Source organism: Epinephelus fuscoguttatus, linkage group LG12, assembly GCF_011397635.1.
Source record: "Epinephelus fuscoguttatus linkage group LG12, E.fuscoguttatus.final_Chr_v1".
Classification (NCBI taxonomy): domain Eukaryota; kingdom Metazoa; phylum Chordata; class Actinopteri; order Perciformes; family Serranidae; genus Epinephelus; species Epinephelus fuscoguttatus.
This window is the reverse complement of record NC_064763.1, coordinates 43532442-43553998: the sequence shown is the minus strand read 5'-3', so window position 1 is coordinate 43553998 and position 21557 is coordinate 43532442. Positions and strand designations below refer to the sequence as shown.

At 42.4% G+C, this 21557-nt stretch overlaps 2 protein-coding genes across 2 annotated transcripts; one reads left to right on the top strand and one right to left on the bottom strand.

Annotated features, from left to right (window-relative positions):
- The first annotated feature begins 582 nt into the window (after positions 1-582).
- LOC125898785 (cysteine-rich and transmembrane domain-containing protein 1-like) lies at positions 583-6537 on the top strand. The gene is made up of 5 exons (XM_049592729.1): positions 583-765; positions 2958-3083; positions 3762-3805; positions 5035-5191; positions 5304-6537. The coding sequence occupies exons 2-5, from the start codon at positions 3011-3013 to the stop codon at positions 5426-5428; spliced, it is 399 nt and encodes a 132-aa protein (XP_049448686.1). The 5' UTR covers positions 583-765; positions 2958-3010; the 3' UTR covers positions 5429-6537.
- Positions 6538-7852: 1315 nt separating this feature from the next.
- LOC125898773 (T-cell immunoglobulin and mucin domain-containing protein 4-like) lies at positions 7853-12680 on the bottom strand. Its single transcript, XM_049592717.1, has 5 exons — positions 12621-12680; positions 11970-12317; positions 9776-9888; positions 8320-8404; positions 7853-7983 (listed from the first exon to the last, which is right to left on the bottom strand). Exons 1-5 carry the CDS (start codon positions 12673-12675, stop codon positions 7898-7900), a joined length of 687 nt encoding a protein of 228 aa, XP_049448674.1. The 5' UTR covers positions 12676-12680; the 3' UTR covers positions 7853-7897.
- Positions 12681-21557: the final 8877 nt, after the last annotated feature.

Genomic DNA, 21557 nt, shown 5'->3' with positions numbered 1-21557 from the left:
TAGAGTTCTTCAACAGAATTCAGTGTGGACGGCCTCTACTGGCTGTTTATCCCATGAGCCATACTCCAATCCCCTGAGTGGACCGCAGACCTCACGTCCATACAAGGCTATTGGCAAAATTACATCATCAAATATTTTTGCCCATATTCTAACTGGAATGTCAATGCTGAATAATTTGTTTTTTAATGCACATATTGCCCTGCGAGCTTTTTCTTTGAGTGCATTTACTGCCATGTTGAAACCTCCTGATGCAGATATGGTCAGACCAAGGTAAATATAACTTTTTGTGTGTTCAATTATCGTATTGTTTAAAGTGAAATGGTATTTGTTTTCAAGTCATCTGGGCTTTTTTTGAAAGATCATAACTTGGGTTTTCTTAAAATGTACATCCAAGGCCCAGTTATGGCACTATTGTTCCAGGATGGTCAGCTCATGTTGAAGACCATCACTGGCCGGGGACAACAGAATCAATATCTAACCTCTGTGTCAAGAGTGTGAGGCCTGGAGCTGTTGAGCAGGTCAGCTGGTCTGCAAGTTCATTTATATACAGGTTGAATAATGTGGGCCTTCATTTCCAAAAGTAAAAAGATAAACAGAGGAGAGACAGAGAGAGACTCTGACGTCACCCTGTCCTCGTGCCGCTGCCGGCTGTTGCCTCGCGCACACTCATCCATTAATCCATCGGTCAACACGTCGGTCAACTGGAGCGACGGCAACAGAGAAAGTTCATGTTGTGACATTTGACGCTTCGTCCTGAGCTGAGAGGTAAGTTCAGATTCTGTCTCACGCGCCAGACTCCGCCGAGAAAACACGTCATTTAATATAATTTGACACAAAGTGAAGTTTGAGTGTTTATTGAACATGTTTTTATGTCTGATCTGTGTTCTGTCACTCTGACGCTGAACTCGGCTCCGACATGTTTCAATAAGAAGCAGCTGCTTCACGGAGATTCACAGTTTCTTCTCGTCATCACCGTCTGCTCCGCTCGTTACACTCCAGTCTCACGGTGACATGATGTCAGGAAAACTGCGTGACAGTCCTCCACCTCCGCGCAGTGATGCGGTTTTTTATTAAAGACGAATTAAAGACTGGAAACTTGGAATTTGGAAAATATATAAATGTTAATTGTCCAGGTGGTGATTCGTCCTGCTGCGACCGGAAACATTAAAATGAACGAGTTGTGAAGGGAGTCTGGTGTCACCGCGAACTGAACTTTTAACTGTACAAACTTAATTAGACTCATATTATAAACAGTGTGTAATGGGTTAGTTCATCATAAGTAATAAGATAAGTATAATTACTATGTTCTGTAGCAGCAGTTAAACTGTCGTCATGGAGACGATGTTGATTTATCAGGTTCAGATTAAAGTGTAAATATGTAAACATGTGTTCATGTTTCTGCTCCAACTCTCTCTGTGTCAGTGTGTCACATTATGTTTGATGTGTTTCACTGAACTGTCCCTTAATGCTGCACATGAAGTCAAAGTTTTGATTTAGGTGAGAGTTAATTATAAAGTGTGTGTGTGTGTGTGGGTGTGGGTGTGCGTGTGGGTGTGTGTTGATGATGATGATGTCATTTAAAGGTTTGTAACAGCAGTGTGTGTGTGTGTGTGTGTGTGTGCACGCTGTCACACGCTCCAGACTGCTGAAGAAACGAACACATTTGACTTTTCTCCAATAATACATTATTTATTGATCGTCGGGGTCACGTGACGTCACAGTTTCATATCCAGCTGCTTTCAGGTGTTGATGGTTGGTGTTAAAAACAGTTTCCCTGGCTGACATGTGACAGACTGGTTTAACTGGAAACATGTTGACTGGGTTATTTAGTAAAAAACAAACTGAGTGTGTGTTTGTCAGAGACACGTCAGAGTCAACAAGTCGTCTGTTGCTTTATTAGATTACAGCTGGTATGGACGCAGCTGAGCTCAGCAGATGTTAGACGGAGCCCTGAGTGCACATTGTTCACAACAACGTGATTTAAATAAAGTTCAGCAGGAAATAAAAGAGCTTTTATTCACACGCTGACATTTAATAACTAAAGATTATTGTCACTGATGATCCATCTGCAGATGGTTGTCTCCTGTGACAGCTCGTATTTTATTATGGTTTGTTTTATTCCACCAAAACTCTGAAACTCAAACTTTCATAAAATACTGGAGGAACAGTTTTGTCATAGCTGCTTGAAAATTACTTAAAAGATAAATTAAATATCAAACAGAGAAAATTTTATTAATGTTTTTTGAGTAGTTTGATTCTTCTGACAGTCATAGTTTATAAATCACATTTGTAAATACGTAAAATAAAACTGTGATGAACCAGAAAACTGCAATGACAATATAAAGTAGTTGTATCCCTCTGATAATAATCATCAGGATTTAAAGATGTAAAAACTGGTTAATAAAGAGTCAACAGACCCTTTACTGAACAAAGTGATGTTTGTTGGTGGGCGGGGCTTAGCTGGAGGCAAAACAGTTCTCCACAGACGTTAGCTAGCGCTAGCTAACAAGTTGTGTTGTCTTGTTTTAGACGATGGAGGAAGATGATGTGAGTGGTGCGTTCAGAAACACTCATTGTGAGTGTGGGAGCGCACTCTGACACAAACTGGAGCGTTGATAAATTGGGAGCGCTGTCTGAATGTAGCGTTGGGTTATCCAGAGCAGCGCACTCTCAGAGTGGCAGAGCGCACTCTGGACACTCTGTCTGTGGAGACGGAGCAGCAGAGCGCCGCACTCTTCTTAAATCAAGACATGTTCACAAAAACATTTTAATAATATTCGCTTCATGTCTGGACCTGTTTCCATCTGCAGCTCATCAGAGTGTCTCATCTCACGTCTTCATTCATTTCTTATGAACTGTAATTTCTCTTTATATGTTGTTGTGAATTGAATTAAATATAATTTCATTTTATTTCAGCGTCTTTACACGTGGTGACTATTTCTGCTCTCTTTCCTCAGTCCATCCATCCATCCATCTGTCCATCCGTCCATCCAGCCGTCCATCCGTCCCCATGAGTAATGATAACCCTCCTCCGTACGTCCCTCCCGTCCCCGGTGGACCTTCAGCTCCCGGCTTCTCTTCAGGTTTGTTACAGATTCAAAATTAAACATTTAGATTTAAAATCAGGTCGTTTCTTTGTCTGTCGTCATAGTTCAGAGTTTTATTTATATTTTGTTTCTTCTTGAAATCAGTGCATCAATTTATTTCAGTCAAATCTATAAAATAAAATAGAATAAAATAAAAACAACAGGTTCTTCTTGGTCTGCACACAGCTGAATATTAGAATATTAAAAATCAATCAAATGTCACAATTTTATTCTGAAAATTTGTTTTATTCAAAAGATATCACAAATTATGTCTGAAAATGTAATGCCTTTATTTAAAAAATATTTTTAAAAAATTCTGAAGATGTGTGAACTTTATTCTGAAAATATTCAGACTTAATTGTGAAAATTTTCTTTTTCTTTTTTGTTTTCTGGAAACATCATGAAGTGTTTTCTTTCAGCTTGAGAATCTTAAACTTTAAAGTGAAGTCGTCACGTTATATCTGAGATAACTGACGAATTCTCAAAGATTTTAATATAAAGTTGTAAATGTTACGACTTTGTGTCTTCGTGTTCAGAACAGTTTCACCTGCACCAAACACTTAATTGACTTTGCTGTTATTTCTGTGTCAAAATGTTCACATCAGTGTTAAAGTGTGATGCAGGGCTGTTACCGTGGAAACGATCTGATCATGTGACCTGTTGTTGTCTCTGCAGCTTACAGCTCTCAGCCTGCGACCTTTCCTGGCTCACCGTACCAGGTACCCAGCATGCACTGCTGCAGGAAGATGTTTCAACAGGAAACAGGAAACACAGCAGAAAAACATTTTTGATTTCATATTTAACAACATACAGATATCTATTGATTTTATAGTGTGAATATTTTCTGTCAGATGATTCACAGATTTTACTGAAATGTAGAAACGACTGCAGCAAATTATTTCATTTGACATTTATTAAAACATTCAACAGGTTCTTCATATTTCACCAGAACATCTGTCTGACATGTTTTTCACTGAATGAATCCAGATTTTATTTAGTTTGAAACTCTGAGAATTCAATATATCAAAATATTATAACTCTGTGGAATAATAACAATACTGTCTTTTAATATTACAACTTTCTACTTTTAAGTTTTAAAACTTTTTACCAATAATTATTATTTTAAAAACATTAAAAAACATCTTTTTTGTTCAACATTCTGATGATATTATTGAAGCAGAGTTCTGTATTTAAACGAGCTGCGTGTGACGTTCAGAGTATCAACAGAACAAAACTCTGCAGTCTGTGAACAGATTCTGTGACGTAACGGCGTCCTCCCTCTGTGTGTGATGTCATCTGAGCTTCTCTGTGGTTTGTTGTGGTCAGCTGGCTCTGACACGTGTATCCCACTGGCTCACTCATCGCCGCTGCAAGGAAGCGCAGCGCCCATTCCAGTTACCCTCAGTTACAACGTTGGCTCTGTCAGCACTGATGCCGCTGTTAGCACTGTTAGCTGCTAGCAGCTGTTAGCACCGTTAGCTGCTAGCAGCTGTTAGCACCGTTAGCTGCTAGCAGCTGTTTCAGCGATCTCCATGTTGAGAACCTTGTGCAGACCATTCCGACCCAAACTCTGGATCCAACACGGTCGAACTCTGAAGTCATGAAATACCGGTGCTTAGTCAGTGACTTTTGGTGTCAGAGACCAACGAAGAAATGAGTCCTTTCACGTCGACATGATACACAGCGGGTCGCCATCATTGTTTTAAGGCGATCAATGGCATCAGGGGGAAGGGAGGTGGATGGGTCCAACAACCACCAACTTTCACCCAGGAGGCCTGTAAGATTGTAAAGCCAAACCTGTTCTTTCTTCTTAAACCCAACTGTGTGTGTGTGTTGGCTAAACGTAACCACGTGTGTGTGTTGGCTAAACGTAACCATGTAATCACCTTCAAACACTCCTGTGTTACCATGACAACAACCACACCTGTCTCACCTGTCTCCTGTACAGACCTTCCCTCAGACCTACACAGGTGGAGGAGACCTCTCCTATTACCAAGGACCGGCTGGACCCCAGGGGCCATACCTGACTCAGCCTGGGTACCAGGGGTACCAGAGCGGCCCCTGGGAGGGCCCTAAAATGTACGGAGAGCAGCCAAAACACACAGGTGGGTCAGGGAGTCCAAACACACACTGGTCTCACCTGTTTGTCCTCAGTTCACACCGCAGACACACAGGACGCTCGTCACATCAGTGTAACCTGCTGCTGTCTGTCCACAGTGTTCGTGGTCGATCAAAACTATGACGACGGCGGCGCCGACGGAGCCGAATCATGTCTGGCAGGATGTTCAGCTGCTCTGTGCTGCTGCTGCCTCTGGGACATGTTGACCCAAAACTTCTGCTGACCTCTGACCTTCACCACCACTGAGCCTCTTCTTTCCCATCATGCACCAGGGCCACCATGATGACACCAACCTTTGACCTTTTGACCTTCATTATTTTATCCTGTTAGACATTTGTGTCAAGTTCGGTCAGAATTAGTGAATGAATTCTTCAGTTATGGACAAAAACACGTTTGTGAGGTCACAGTGACCTTGGCTTGTGTCCAATCTGACGTTTGCGCCAAATTGAAGAGAAATCCCATCAAAGCCGTCTTGAGTCACGGGATTCAGAAGAATGAGACAGACGTAAAGGCACAGTGACCTTTGACCTTCAAATTCTAATCAGCTCATTGTTAAGTCCAAGTGGACATTTGTGCCAAATTTGAAGAAATTCCCCTGAGGCATTCTTCAGACATCGTGTTGACAAGGATGAGTCAGACGAGGTCACACTGACCTTTTTACCACTAAAGTCTAATCAGTTCATCGTTCAGTCCAAGTGGACGTTCATGCCAAATTTGAAAAAAAAAAACCCAAAAACCTTGAGGTGTTCTCGAGAGGTCATGTTAGCGAGAATGAAATGGACGAGGTCACGGTGACCTTTAAAGAGATAATCACCAAAGTCTAATCAGTTCATCGTGGAGCCCCAGTGACAGTTTGTGCCAAATTAAAAAAAAATCCCTCGAGGTTTCTGAGATGTCGTGTTCACATGTTCTCAAGAATGAGATGGACAAAGTTACAGTGACCTTTGACCTTCAAAATCTAATCAGTTCATCGTTGGCTCAAAGTGGACGTTTGTGCCAAATTTGAAGAATTTCTCCCGGGATGTTGTTGACATATGATGTTAAAGAGAACAGGACAGCGTTCTTACATAGCGGCGGTGGCGGCTCAGAGTCTCACTGACATTCATGATAAACGTTCCAGTGTTTGAGTCACAGACGCCGTCAGTTTCACTAATGTGTTTCTCTGTTGTGTGTTTTTCCCCGACCTCCTGATGATGTCACACCCCTCTGCCAATGATGTGCCTGCACATGGCGGGTCCTGATCTCAGACCCTGATGACATCATAAAACTATTTTAAATGAATCATTAAATCTGTTTGAATTTAGGCTAAAAACTTGTTTATAAGTGTTTACAGTCTCCTCGTCTTCATGTTTCTTGTGTGTTAATGTTTCTTCACAGTTCTGATGAAGAGGTCAATAAAAAGCTTCGTTAAAATGATGAAGACTCGGCTCATCTTCCTCATCGTCAGCTCTGACCCTGCCGACTCGTTTCAATAGAGAAATAAATATCTAAAATTAAAAAACTGTCTGCTGGGACATTTGACACTTAAATTATACTGTGTGGAGAAAAAATGCTCATCATCTCTGAAAGACTCAAACAAAAGTTCAATAAACAGATGATAATCTTTATTATTCAGTTTTATGTTTCGACTTCATTATTGAAATAATCTGACTTTATGGATTCTGTGTAGAAGAAGAATTTACGGTTTTAATTTCAGGTGTAATAATAATGTTTCCAGATTTTCAGACTTTATTTAAAGTGACTCAGCTGACAGTGTTTTTTTGTTTTTATCAATGAAAGAATTTTAAAAACACTTTCAGAAAGTCTGATTTGACTGAGACACAGACGTCATTTATAATCTGACACAGAGACGTTAAAATGATTCACACAAACAGAAGAGTGACAAATTCGACAAATTTTGACGTTGTTTGATGCCGTCTGAGTGCCCTATTATTTAATATAGCGCGCTCACGTTCACGGGCTGCAGGCAGGTCAGCCCTAGCTTCACATGTCACATATTGAACATTATATCACTCATTTAGACAAAAGGAGATCGGAGAATAGGGCCCAGCTTGAAAAACACATTAGTTCCCCTTTAAACATGTTGATTTCTACATGTTAACATGGAGGTCTGTTGGAGCCAGCCTCTAGTGGACGTTAGAGGAACTGCAGGTTTTTGGCCTCAGACGCTGTTGAGGAGCTGAGTCATCCTCAGAGTCTTCCTCTCAGAAACAATGAAGACATTTCACATTGAAATTTCGGATGCTCTTGTGGCGCAGGCGCTGCTGACTGCGGTGGCCGACATGAAAACTAGAGGAGTAAATCTGCAGTTTAATTATGATAAGAAATTAAATCGATTCGACAGCCTGCTGCTGTTTGACAGTGACACAGAATTTCAAAATAAAGGCGTGACCTAAATATGATGATATGGATCGATGTTTTCACTTTGCATCGATGTGATTGGACTGTTGATCATTAAATCGATATACTGATCCAGATTAATTGATCGTTACACCCCCAGTGAACACATAAATGTCTCTGTCTAGAGTAAGTGTTTGGTTTGTCCGCTCTGGGCTGCTGTAGAAACATGGCGGGGCAACATGGTGATCTCTGTAGACGAGGGAACGAGAACACAACCATTAGATCAGTTCAAACCCGACACGCTGGAGCTTTAACAACACCACAGCTTTGTATCAGAGGATGTTTACTGTCTCTACACAGAGCTGCTGCCTTCATCCTCCTCCTCCTTCTCTGATTGGTTCAGCCTGCTGTCAGATCTCTGGTCACGCCTCCAAACTCCTGCAGACACATGAGATATTTATATAAATGTGTTTAAATGGCTGCAGCTCTTAACTCAAAGCTGTGAGGTTAATAACAGGTCAAAGTTCAGCTGCTGAAGTCTGAGGTGTAGTGCCGCGACTGTGTCCACTAGAGGGCGACATTCAGTCCAACATCACATAGTAAACAGAGAAGAGAAGTTTGTGTGTGTAGAGGAAGTGTCAGAATGAACTGAAACTACAAACATTTTATTTTTTCCTTTACAAACTAAGTGAAATAAAAATAAAGAGGAAGTGTCTCTAATGTCAGATTGATCAGACGTGTCAGCACAACAACATGAGGAGACGATGTACTGACCGTAGGCGACAGTGAGCAGCAGTGCTGGGAGGATGGCGATGACGAAGGAGAGTCTCACGATGTTTGCGACAGCTGTGCTCCACATCTGCAACAAACATAGTCACACTGAACTGAAACTTTGATGACGTCATTGTTAAAATCAGCTCTGAAGACCAAACTAAAGACTTCCTGTGTTTCTGAGGTCCGACACCGACGAGCTGCTCACGGAGCTACAAACACGACGACGTTATGTGTAACTCAGCGTGCAGCACACTCTCATCCTCACTGTGTCCGATCCTGACGCTTGGTTAGTGGACCTCAACGTTGAACTATGACGCTCCAGGTGCCCACCTGCGTCTGTTTTGGATGTTCAGGGACGGCGTGCCAATTTACTCTCCTTACCTGCGTTGTGCAATTATGTCTCCACGCCACTTCCTGTGGGCGGAGGCATAATGTTTTCAGGTTGTTCGTCCGTCCATCCCGTCCTTGTGAACACCTTGAGAGAATTTATTTAAATTTGGCATGAACATGCGCTTGACTGAAGAATGAACTGATCAGATCAGAGCGTGCTCCGTACACTACGCTGTAGCCGGACACACCATCATCATCCTCACTGTGACCTCGTCACATGTCCACGTTTGGTCATGGACTTTCCACGTCCACATATGGCGTCCAAGGTACCCTGGGTGTGTTGGTTGTTGACGTTCTGGGACGCCGTGTCAACTTCAGCCTATTACATGCATTGTCTGTTTTCAAAATACACTTCTGTTTTCACAGGAAATGTACAGTTTGATACAGTCTCTTTCAAAATAAAAGCACTATGTCGGTACAACACAGCAAAGTGACTTTTTTTCCTTGAACACACACGTGGTTACGTTTAGCAGAAAAAAAAACATGGTTTGGCTTTAGAATCAAACACCGCTCTTTCGAGTGAAAGTCGGTGGTTGTTAGATCCGTCCACTGACGTTAAAGGACGCCTTTTTTTCGTTGGTTTCTGATGCCACAAGTCACTGACCAAGCGTATGATTACAGCGACTTCGGTCTGAGACTTGGCTCGACGTGCACCTCCCCAGAGATGTAACTCCACAGTGTCACAGTGACACAGACCTCCTGTCTGTCTCTGTGAGCTGAAGCCATTTCCCTCAGTGGAAACAAAGCTCTGATTTACTTTTATTTCACAGATAAGAAACAATAAATCTGTGGAGAAATGCAGTGTTTGAGTCAACACTATGAAAGTACGGTGGCCCTGAAGGATCATGCAAACACTGCAAATACAGAAAACAACATACTGAAGTGCTGCGAGGCCCACTGAAGATCATTAACTGAACTGAACAGTTTTAAAAACTATTTTCTGCTGTTTTGTTTCTTCTGCTGCGTTTTTTTTCTAAACATGTTAAAATGATGACTTTGTTTTCTTTATTTGCACGAGTGAGTTTGAGCTTTCAGGGCCACCGTATGTACTTACTCTCAAACTCACCTCCTGAGGCAGTGTCACCATGGACTCTGTGGTATGGTCGCCTGTGACATCACTTCCTATCCACGAGGTGACATCACTTCCTCTCTGCCTGGTGGGGGTTGTTGTGACGGGTGCTGGCAAACAGAATATGTGAGACTACATCAACAACCGGAGCCTCAAGATGCTGATATCAGTCCGTACGTGACTCAACTGTCCAATAAGTTCATTTTATCCTGAAAATAGGTCCGGTGGTGACGCAGTGATGATTTCACTGATGAAAACTATGATGAAAATGTTTCGTCAACGACCTTTTTGATCTGAACTCAGATCAGTTTTCTCTGACAGAGATGAAAGTTTAGTTTGAATCACCAACTCTGTGAGAGGACACCAGTTTAAACCTCCAGACTAACATGTTGCACATGAAGAAACAAGTTATGTTTCTGCTTCTTAACAGTCACATGGATAAGTCAGAGTTTACAATGAACCTGGGGACAAATCCTAGTTGGCTCACATTAGTTATTTGTTGAGAGCATAAATAGAGAGATGTTGAGCTTTTCAGATGATGATCAGTAAGTGTGTGCTCGTAAATCAGCCCTTAAACCTGTCACACACTGCTGGAGACATGACACACACATTATCTTATACAACCTGTCACCTTGAGTCTGATTTATGATCCATGAGTTAGTTTAAAGAGAAAAACAGAGAGAAACATCAGGACTACAGTGTTTTGAATTTTGATCGACTAAAGTCGAGTTCACACTACACAACATGTTATTCTGTTCCAACAGTCTCTGTGTCAGATCAGCTGATAGTGGAGTCATTAAATCTCGCTGTGACTTGGCCGACTGACATGACTGACCAATCATCGTCGTCTTTCACGTGTGTGATGTCATCGGATTACTCTCGTCCTATTATTATTATTATTATTTTTGTTATTGTTATTATTATCTCAGTCACTGTGTCTGTTCATGTTTGAGCTGAACTGTTACTGTGGTAACATAAAAAGTGTCACCAGGTGGGCGGAGCTACATTTGAAGTACCACATGCAAACTATGACAGTCACTGAATCCTCCACAGGAAGTTCCTCCAAATGTTTCACAATAAAAGCCTTTTTAGAAAATGAAGGGATTCTCTCAGCTGAAATGATAAGAGGCTTTTAATTTGAAACAGAAACAGGAAGTGTTGAGTTTGATTAAACTAAGAACAGAATGCTAAATGGTGGTGTGTGTTTGAGATGCAGCTGGTAGCCTCTGCAGCTGTGCTGAGTAAAGGCCCAGACACTATCTGTGAGTTTGATTCCTTTATATCCTCCATTATGAAGAAAGAACATTCTTTGCTAGCTTGATGCTAATGGCAGTACTCAGCCGGTTGATAAAGTGCCTCTGCTGTTTCCTTTTCACTCTGTGTGCTAACATCCCTACAGGAAATATCAAAGTGATGGCTGTGACGGGAGAACTCGTGGAAGACAAGAAGAAAATCAAACATGCTAGAGTTTCTGTCAGGACGTCGTGAGGCGTCTCAGACGTGGCGTCAGTTGTCTACTATGACACACTACACCAGATGAAACCATGGATTATCGCATACGGCACTCAATGTCGTTCCTGATCTAAGCCGACACCGCATGACGCAGCGTCAGGCTGTAATTAGACTGATATTTTGTGGTCTGAACTCAGTATAAAACTATGAACAATAAAAATAACTAAAATGTGACTAAAACTAATAAACCTGTTCGTCCCAACACTCAGACTGAATCTAAAACAGCTGTCAGTATTAACACTGTAGTGACGTCTGTAGTTTTCGTGTTCAGCAGAAAAAGCAGAGGTAATTCATTTTGTTCTGAAACCTCTCAGTGGGTGGGGAGGGGTGAAAAGATGTGGGCGCTGTGGTTTGTCAGTTTCCTCATCATGAGCCGCATTCAGACCTGCGTCCTGTTCTGCCGTTCGTCCATGTTGATCTCATGTCTGAATGAAACCTTGAGTCAGTTTATCTTATACAGAGACATAACACCAGTTTCTATGCAGATGATACTCTGATGTTGTTGATAGTCTCACGGAAGTCAACTTCCTTCTGAGTTAATTTCTGAGTGGGTGGATTCAAAGGTCTGGACCTTTGTTGCAGTCGACTGATTCATCTGCCATCATGACATGACACAGCAGCGTGACTAACAAAGAACAACTTCCTGCACAAACTTCAGGATATTTAAAATATTTCTTACCTTCCTCGATGGTCAAATCGATGTGATATTTTAGATCATTGAATGGCCCAGGTACCCAAAGTCTGCAGCCGTACCGTCCAGCATCTGTCTCTGAGACGTTCAGTATCGTCAGGGAAACGTCTCCTTCATCCAGTCGTCCCAGTAACTGAAACCTGCTGGAAACTCTGCTTCCTTCTGTATCTTTCTGTCCATCAGTGGAGATGAGCTGCTTGATGCAGCCAGAGTTTGGTATTTCTCCGCGACCCCAACAAACTGGCAACGCTCCGTAGTATTTGATGTCACATGTACAGGGCAGAGTGACATTTCCATCTAGTCGACCGACAACTCTGCTGCCGTCACCTTCACTGACTGTGGAGACACACAAAACAAACACTGTCAATGTGAGCGATCGATTAAAGCTCTATTTTAATTTGTTTACTCTAAAAACACTTCAGGGCTGTAAAACTGCGGCAGAAGACTCTGCAGAGGATAAAAAAAACACACTCTCAGGTTTGTTAGCTGCTCAGATCCTCTGATTCTTTAATGAGAAGATAAAAACTCATATTAGTCTCAGAAACACTGATTAAATATCACTAACAGCAGCAGAGGTTTGATCTGTGTGATATAATGACACTGTGTCGACTGATAGAAAGTCAGACAGCAGAAGAATACCTGAGAGGACGGCGAGCAGCAGCATCAATCCGCTCTGAGTCTTCATGGTCGACATCAAACTGGAACTCACACGTTTAAAAAAGAACCTTTAACATCACAGCTCTGCTCTACACTGTAAAAAAAAAAAAAAATCACCCACAGTTACCACACTGAGGCCTCAAACATACAGACGATGACCCCACCTCTCCTGAAACACTGATGTTTATCATCACCCCCACTAAATACTGAAGGACCTGACGGTCACTTTACTGAAATCATATTTATAATTTATGCACCAAAAAACTGAACTGAGTACAGTTATTTTAACTTCTGTCAGCGTGGGTTTCCTCCAGGTGCTCTGACATGTTCTCCCTGTGTCAGCGTGGGTTTCCTCCAGGTGCTCCGACATGTTCTCCCTGTGTCAGTGTGGGTTTCCTCCAGGTGCTCTGACATGTTCTCCCTGTGTCAGCGTGGGTTTCCTCCAGGTGCTCTGACATGTTCTCCCTGTGTCAGCGTGGGTTTCCTCCAGGTGCTCTGACATGTTCTCCCTGTGTCAGCGTGGGTTTCCTCCAGGTGCTCCCACATGTTCTCCCCGTGTCAGTGTGGGTTTCTTCCAGGTGCTCTGACATGTTCTCCCTGTGTCAGTGTGGGTTTCCTCCAGGTGCTCTGACATGTTCTCCCTGTGTCAGCGTGGGTTTCCTCCAGGTGCTCTGACATGTTCTCCCTGTGTCAGCGTGGGTTTCCTCCAGGTGCTCTGACATGTTCTCCCTGTGTCAGCGTGGGTTTCCTCCAGGTGCTCTGACATGTTCTCCCTGTGTCAGCGTGGGTTTCTCCAGGTGCTCCCACATGTTCTCCCGTGTCAGCGTGGGTTTCCTCCAGGTTCTCGGACATTTTATCCATCTGTCAGTGTGGGTTTCCTCCAGGTGCTCTGACATGTTCTCCCCGTGTCAGCGTGGGTTTCCTCCAGGTGCTCTGACATGTTCTCCCAGTGTCAGCGTGGGTTTCCTCCAGGTGCTCACACATGTTCTCCCTGTGTCAGCGTGGGTTTCCTCCAGGTGCTCCGACATGTTCTCCCTGTGTCAGGGTGGGTTTCCTCCAGGTGCTCTGACATGTTCTCCCTGTGTCAGCGTGGGTTTCCTCCAGGTGCTCTGACATGTTCTCCCTGTGTCAGTGTGGGTTTCCTCCAGGTGCTCTGACATGTTCTCCCTGTGTCAGCGTGGGTTTCCTCCAGGTGCTCTGACATGTTCTCCCTGTGTCAGTGTGGGTTTCCTCCAGGTGCTCTGACATGTTCTCCCTGTGTCAGCGTGGGTTTCCTCCAGGTGCTCTGACATGTTCTCCCTGTGTCAGTGTGGGTTTCCTCCAGGTGCTCTGACATGTTCTACCCGTGTCAGCGTGGGTTTCCTCCAGGTGCTCCCACATGTTCTCCCTGTGTCAGCGTGGGTTTCCTCCAGGTGCTCTGACATGTTCTCCCTGTGTCAGCGTGGGTTTCCTCCAGGTGCTCTGACATGTTCTCCCCGTGTCAGTGTGGGTTTCCTCCAGGTGCTCTGACATGTTCTCCCCGTGTCAGCGTGGGTTTCCTCCAGGTGCTCCCACATGTTCTCCCTGTGTCAGTGTGGGTTTCCTCCAGGTGCTCTGACATGTTCTCCCCGTGTCAGCGTGGGTTTCCTCCAGGTGCTCCCACATGTTCTCCCTGTGTCAGCGTGGGTTTCCTCCAGGTGCTCTGACATGTTCTCCCCGTGTCAGCGTGGGTTTCCTCCAGGTGCTCCCACATGTTCTCCCTGTGTCAGCGTGGGTTTCCTCCAGGTGCTCTGACATGTTCTCCCGGTTGTCTGTCTCTACGTGTCAGTCCTGTGATAGTCTGGTGACCTGTCCAGGGTGAACTCAGCCTCTCACCCAGTGTCAGATGGGATAGGCCCCCAGCTGAATTAATAATCACATCTTTTATCCAGCCTGAATAATAACAGAGATGTTCGTGTTTGAACGGCTGAATGAATTTCAGTTCCTGATATCAGTGGTGTTTTTGACCTCCAGAGTCAGTGATCACTGACATAATGTTTCTGTATCTGAACTGATCGAACTGTTGTTTCTTTTGTGTGTGTGGTTTTTAAAATCAGCTCTTGACTTCCTGTTAACAGCGTTTGTTCTGCGACTTCCTGTTTCTGAGGTCACTTCAGCCAAGGCTGAAACATACACTGCAAGAAATATCTGCAGTTTTTATCCCTGACAGAGCAATCTGAATCTGAGCAGCTGAGCTGGAGACTTCTGATCCTCCGCTGCGCATCGGGGTTCTATTCCCCTGTCGGGAGTTATTTTCCCAGTATTCACCGGCTCATTATACATTATCCCTTACATATTGGTATAATTCCACTGTGTCTACTGTTGTTTGTACTGGTACTGTACATATTGGTGTCATTTACTGTGAGCTGTTTGTACTGGTACTGTACATATTGGTGTCATTTACTGTGAGCTGTTTGTACTGGTACTGTACATATTGGTGTCATTCACTGTGAGCTGTTTGTACTGGTACTGTACATATTGGTGTCATTTACTGTGAGCTGTTTGTACTGGTACTGTACATATTGGTGTCATTCACTGTGAGCTGTTTGTACTGGTACTGTACATATTGGTGTCATTTACTGTGAGCTGTTTGTACTGGTACTGTACATATTGGTATCATTTACTGTGAGCTGTTTGTACTGGTACTGTACATATTGGTGTCATTTACTGTGAGCTGTTTGTACTGGTACTGTACATATTGGTGTCATTCACTGTGAGCTGTTTGTACTGGTACTGTACATATTGGTGTCATTCACTGTGAGCTGTTTGTACTGGTACTGTACATATTGGTGTCATTTACTGTGAGCTGTTTGTACTGGTACTGTACATATTGGTGTCATTTACTGTGAGCTGTTTGTACTGGTACTGTACATATTGGTGTCATTTACTGTGAGCTGTTTGTACTGGTACTGTACATATTGGTGTCATTTACTGTGAGCTGTTTGTACTGATACTGTACATATTGGTATCATTCACTGTGAGCTGTTTGTACTGGTACTGTACATATTGGTATCATTTACTGTGAGCTGTTTGTACTGGTACTGTACATATTGGTATCATTCACTGTGAGCTGTTTGTACTGGTACTGTACATATTGGTATCATTTACTGTGAGCTGTTTGTACTGGTACTGTACATATTGGTATCATTTACTGTGAACTGTTTGTACTGGTACTGTACATATTGGTGTCATTTACTGTGAGCTGTTTGTACTGGTACTGTACATATTGGTGTCATTCACTGTGAGCTGTTTGTACTGGTACTGTACATATTGGTGTCATTCACTGTGAGCTGTTTGTACTGGTACTGTACATATTGGTATCATTTACTGTGAGCTGTTTGTACTGGTACTGTACATATTGGTATCATTTACTGTGAGCTGTTTGTACTGGTACTGTACATATTGGTATCATTTACTGTGAACTGTTTGTACTGGTACTGTACATATTGGTGTCATTTACTGTGAGCTGTTTGTACTGGTACTGTACATATTGGTGTCATTCACTGTGAGCTGTTTGTACTGGTACTGTACATATTGGTATCATTTACTGTGAACTGTTTGTACTGGTACTGTACATATTGGTATCATTCACTGTGAGCTGTTTGTACTGGTACTGTACATATTGGTGTCATTTACTGTGAGCTGTTTGTACTGGTACTGTACATATTGGTGTCATTCACTGTGAGCTGTTTGTACTGGTACTGTACATATTGGTATCATTTACTGTGAACTGTTTGTACTGGTACTGTACATATTGGTATCATTCACTGTGAGCTGTTTGTACTGGTACTGTACATATTGGTGTCATTTACTGTGAGCTGTTTGTACTGGTACTGTACATATTGGTGTCATTTACTGTGAGCTGTTTGTACTGGTACTGTACATATTGGTGTCATTTACTGTGAGCTGTTTGTACTGGTACTGTACATATTGGTGTCATTACTGTGAACTGTTTGTACTGGTACTGTACATATTGGTGTCATTTACTGTGAGCTGTTTGTACTGGTACTGTACATATTGGTGTCATTTACTGTGAGCTGTTTGTACTGGTACTGTACATATTGGTGTCATTTACTGTGAGCTGTTTGTACTGGTACTGTACATATTGGTGTCATTTACTGTGAACTGTTTGTACTGGTACTGTACATATTGGTGTCATTTACTGTGAGCTGTTTGTACTGGTACTGTACATATTGGTGTCATTTACTGTGAGCTGTTTGTACTGGTACTGTACATATTGGTGTCATTTACTGTGAGCTGTTTGTACTGGTACTGTACATATTGGTGTCATTTACTGTGAACTGTTTGTACTGGTACTGTACATATTGGTGTCATTCACTGTGAGCTGTTTGTACTGGTACTGTACATATTGGTGTCATTTACTGTGAGCTGTTTGTACTGGTACTGTACATATTGGTGTCATTTACTGTGAGCTGTTTGTACTGGTACTGTACATATTGGTGTCATTCACTGTGAGCTGTTTGTACTGGTACTGTACATATTGGTATCATTTACTGTGAGCTGTTTGTACTGGTACTGTACATATTGGTGTCATTCACTGTGAGCTGTTTGTACTGGTACTGTACATATTGGTATCATTCACTGTGAGCTGTTTGTACTGGTACTGTACATATTGGTGTCATTTACTGTGAGCTGTTTGTACTGGTACTGTGCATTCTGCTATAATTATTTGCATTACTATTTGTTTTTTCTTCAGATAAATCTGATAATTGTTGCTCGGTCTCTTTACTCATTTATTTAGTAGAGTGTCCACACAGCTTCTCATTCTACATATACATAGAGGTATACTGGTGGCTTTACAGCCTGCATTTGATTCCTTATCTCTGATCCCCACGCTCAGTTTGGTCGTTGCCACAGTGCAACACAACACCACTGACACTAGGTGGCGCCAAGCTAAAAAAAATCCTATCTGTTGCCTCTTCAAGAGCAGAAAATGTGAGTAGGTGATGTGTAAGTTGATGTTGTGTAGTTAGACGTGAATCACATGGTAAATAGGCACAACTGCAGTGTTTCTGGTGCAGCCTGAGTCTGTGAAGGGTTAGCATGATGTTACACAACAAGTCGGACCTGATTCATCATCAGTGCCACTTCTTTATCTTGTTTTCTGTGAACTGGAGCCGTTTACGGGAAATCACTCACACACACACACACACACACACACACACACACACACACACACACACACACACACAATGAAAGTTTGGTATGATGTCTCTCTGAGGAGAAGTATAAAAAGTAATTTAAAGTCATTTCCTTCTGTAGAAGGGCATAAATAATGTACGCATTAGAATATATTCATATCCTCACAGAGGCGTGGGGAACCTTACGGGATAAATAAACTGCGTTTTTTTCAAATAGTCAATGAGGCACAGAATTAAATTGGCATTGGAGATACTGAAAGAGATTCATGAGCCACGACTGGGAGAGGGAGTAGTGGAAGCCAGCGTGGACAAGTATGTACACATGAGCACGGCCCGAGTCAATATGGCCTTCTTAAAGAACAAACAATTAAAGAAATAAATTTGATATCTGATAATCTATCAGTACATAAGATGATACCTAGCGGACTGACTTTGACCACTGATGGACTGACTATGTTTTATAAAAGTGTGTGTGTTGTCTGTGTGTGGAGTAGCTGTGTGTGTGTGCAGCTGAGGGATGTGTGAAACCACACGCTTGCCAAGCTTGATGCAGCTTCCAGCGGTGCCTTAACCTTTTCCTACCAAGTCCAACTCTGATACTTGAGTTGCTTTGCTTGAGTTGTTAAACTGTGTATGAATGCATGTTTAAAACTGAACAAAGTAACTCAGGCTCAAAGCTAATTTTTTATAGCAATCATGGAGAGTGCTAAGAGTGACGGGAAAAAAATTTGGCGTAATATTAATGAACTAACAGGTAAACAGAATAAACAAAATAACTGTGAACTAGAACTTGTTATTGATAATAAACTGGTGAGAAGTCCAGACATTCTGGCCACTGAACTAAACAATTTTTTTTTTTTTTTAAATCAGTGGAGGACATATCCAAACTTTTTCCCCTTCGGAGTATGGCTCGGTCCCTATTAATTATGCACTGCCGGTATTTAACTTACAACAGGTCACAGAAGTTGAAGTGGCTAACATTACCGGCTCGCTAAACAACTCCAAGGCCAAGGACATCTACGGCCTTGACACTATGTTTTTAAAAGCTAATAAAGATTCTCTTGTTTTAGACTCCACCGCAAGCCCGGTTCTAGGGAGGCACATATGACGGGGCAGTCATAAATGTGAAGGGGGCATCATGCTCCAGCACATTTTTACCATAGGTAGAGCTGACAAATAAAGGTCACTCACTCACTCACTCACTCACTCACTCACTCACTCGCAGGATGTGGGGACGCTGTGTGAGTGCCCTATAGAGGGTGTCAAAGCACCGTGGTCTCAAATGAGATCGCCGCTTGTTTTGTTGTTGATAACAGTGTTTTCGACATTGAATTGTTGTTAGCTGTGTGTCCAACCCCCAACCTAAAGAAATGGACTGCACTTTGTCAGGCCTCTGCCCTAAGACCTGTCCAACTTGGGTGTCCCACCTGAAGACTAAGCTCCTGCTGGTATAGCTCTTAGGGTCTCTGAGACACACAAACCCCCTGACTACAATAAGGTGGCAATCCCTCAGGGAGGAAAACTGAAAAATAAAATAAACAAAAAATAAAATAAAAATTAAGAAAAAATAAAATAAAAATATCCTTCATCCAGGCACAACCAACATCTTAACATTTATCTCATTGGATGGCCATTAGGCATCTAGACATATGAAATAAATCTGAACCTAATAATTACAATAACCTCACTATAGCCAGTATTTACCAAAGCTAGTCTTATAAAGAAAACTTCTCAAACTAACAGAACTAACAAACACAACAGATACAGGCTAGAGCAGAACATTTTATATTTTGTTTTGTTTATTTTGTTAGCAATTTAACAGATTTCTCTTCACTCTCCTCTGAGCTGCTGAAAGCTGCAGGAGAGAAAAGTTAATAAAAGCTTTGTAAAAATCGCTGTGATTATCAAAGAACAGCGTGCAGAACTAGAGGCTGGGCGGGGCTTTATGTAGGGGTCTGACACACACAGGGCATTTGTCCTCAGTATGTGACATGCAGCAGGCACTCATCTCTCGCTGTGCTTGTGTGATTGAAGAAACGTTCGCACTGACAGGCTCACTCTCTGTGCTCACACTTCTCTCTGCAGCCGACTGCAGACAGTAACGTTAGATCACACACAGCCGGCACACAGCAGGAGTGGAGTGGAGACAGATGAGAAAACTTTTCAGTTTTGGGTCATTCCTGGATATTGGTGACTTTTCTGTCCCCAGGAAATAAATGTTAATATTTTATTTAAAATAAATGAAATATTTATGATGAAAAGCTTTTATTATAGATTGAGGTCTTCTTTATAAGATTAACACAAAATAATGCATGCAAAATATATTTATTTTAATTTTAATTACCTTTTTTTGGGAACATACACTCCTTTTTACAATGTCCCCAAAGCAAATTTTCAGTTTCAATGAGACACATATATATAATATAAATAAACAGAAATGTGCCTTTATTATTGTATAAATCAAGTTAAAATCTCTACTTATAAATATATATCAATGGAAACAATTGTTATTATTTATCATTTTTATAATTTACTTCGTGTCCTTGAAATCGTGTTCCACCCTGTTGATTTGTGGTTTTTATATGATGGAATAAGGGACACATAAGGTGTTATTGTTACAACCCAGTATGTGTCTAGGGGTAAGGGAAGCAACATAAAACCAAACAATCAAGTGAATAAGGCAAACTGACGTTTATTCATATACACAATAATTAAACAATACAAGCTACGCTTTGTAAAAAAAAAAAAGCGGCACACAAAAGAAAATCGTGCTCGCAGGCTCAGCAACACAACCCGGAAATCGGGCTTCACGAACGGAGCCTCGGCGGTACATTACATTTAAACAAACTCAGGGAAGGGCTGTGGGTGACGGCAAACCATAAAACAAATAAAACAAAAACTCTGACCTGTCACCAACAAAATAAATTCCCCAACTAACTTAAATAACAAAACTAAAAACAAATCTGCCTGTCTACTCTATGACTTACCTGACCAAACAAAACAACACTCAGACCGACACCCATAAGGCTGGTGATCTATACAGCAAACAAGCTACGTGTGAGTGAAAAACGGGTATGTGGCTACGCTAAGGAACTAGATCCTAAAGCCCTCAGATTCCCAAATACCACAACAATAACGACGAATTACAGCAGCTGAAACACTAAAAGGAGCGAGGCGGACTGCTCAGGTTAAATCACAGCCGCAATGGCTCTTGACTCCGTGCAGCTTTTAAAGGTTCAGACGAGGGGCCGGTGAAGCGGTGATTGGCCGGAACCGATGACGACAGCGAGGGGGCCGGCCGACCAGCAAGCGGGGGAACACTGAACAGCAGCAGAGGAGAGCGGGCTGGAGGCGTGGTCCGCCGGGGATTCCCTCCAGAAGAGCAGACAATTAGATACACACATAAATGAACGACAAGTGCTGGCCGAATAATTCCCATACTGACGTGCACAGCACATTAAACACAGAAAAAATAAATGTACTAAGGTCCGGAGACCGTAACACCCCCCCACATAAATACAAACCTGCCGGATTTGTTACCAAACAGACCACACACGTGACAGGGCGTCGGCTACGACATTATCAGCCCCTTTCTTATGCTTAATCACAAGGTTCCACTCTTGAACCAACAGGGCCCACCGCATGAGACGCTGGTTGTGATTATACATGCGCGCAAGGAATACGAGGGGGTTATGGTCGGTGTAAACGACGATGGGGAGAGTACACGACCCAAGATACA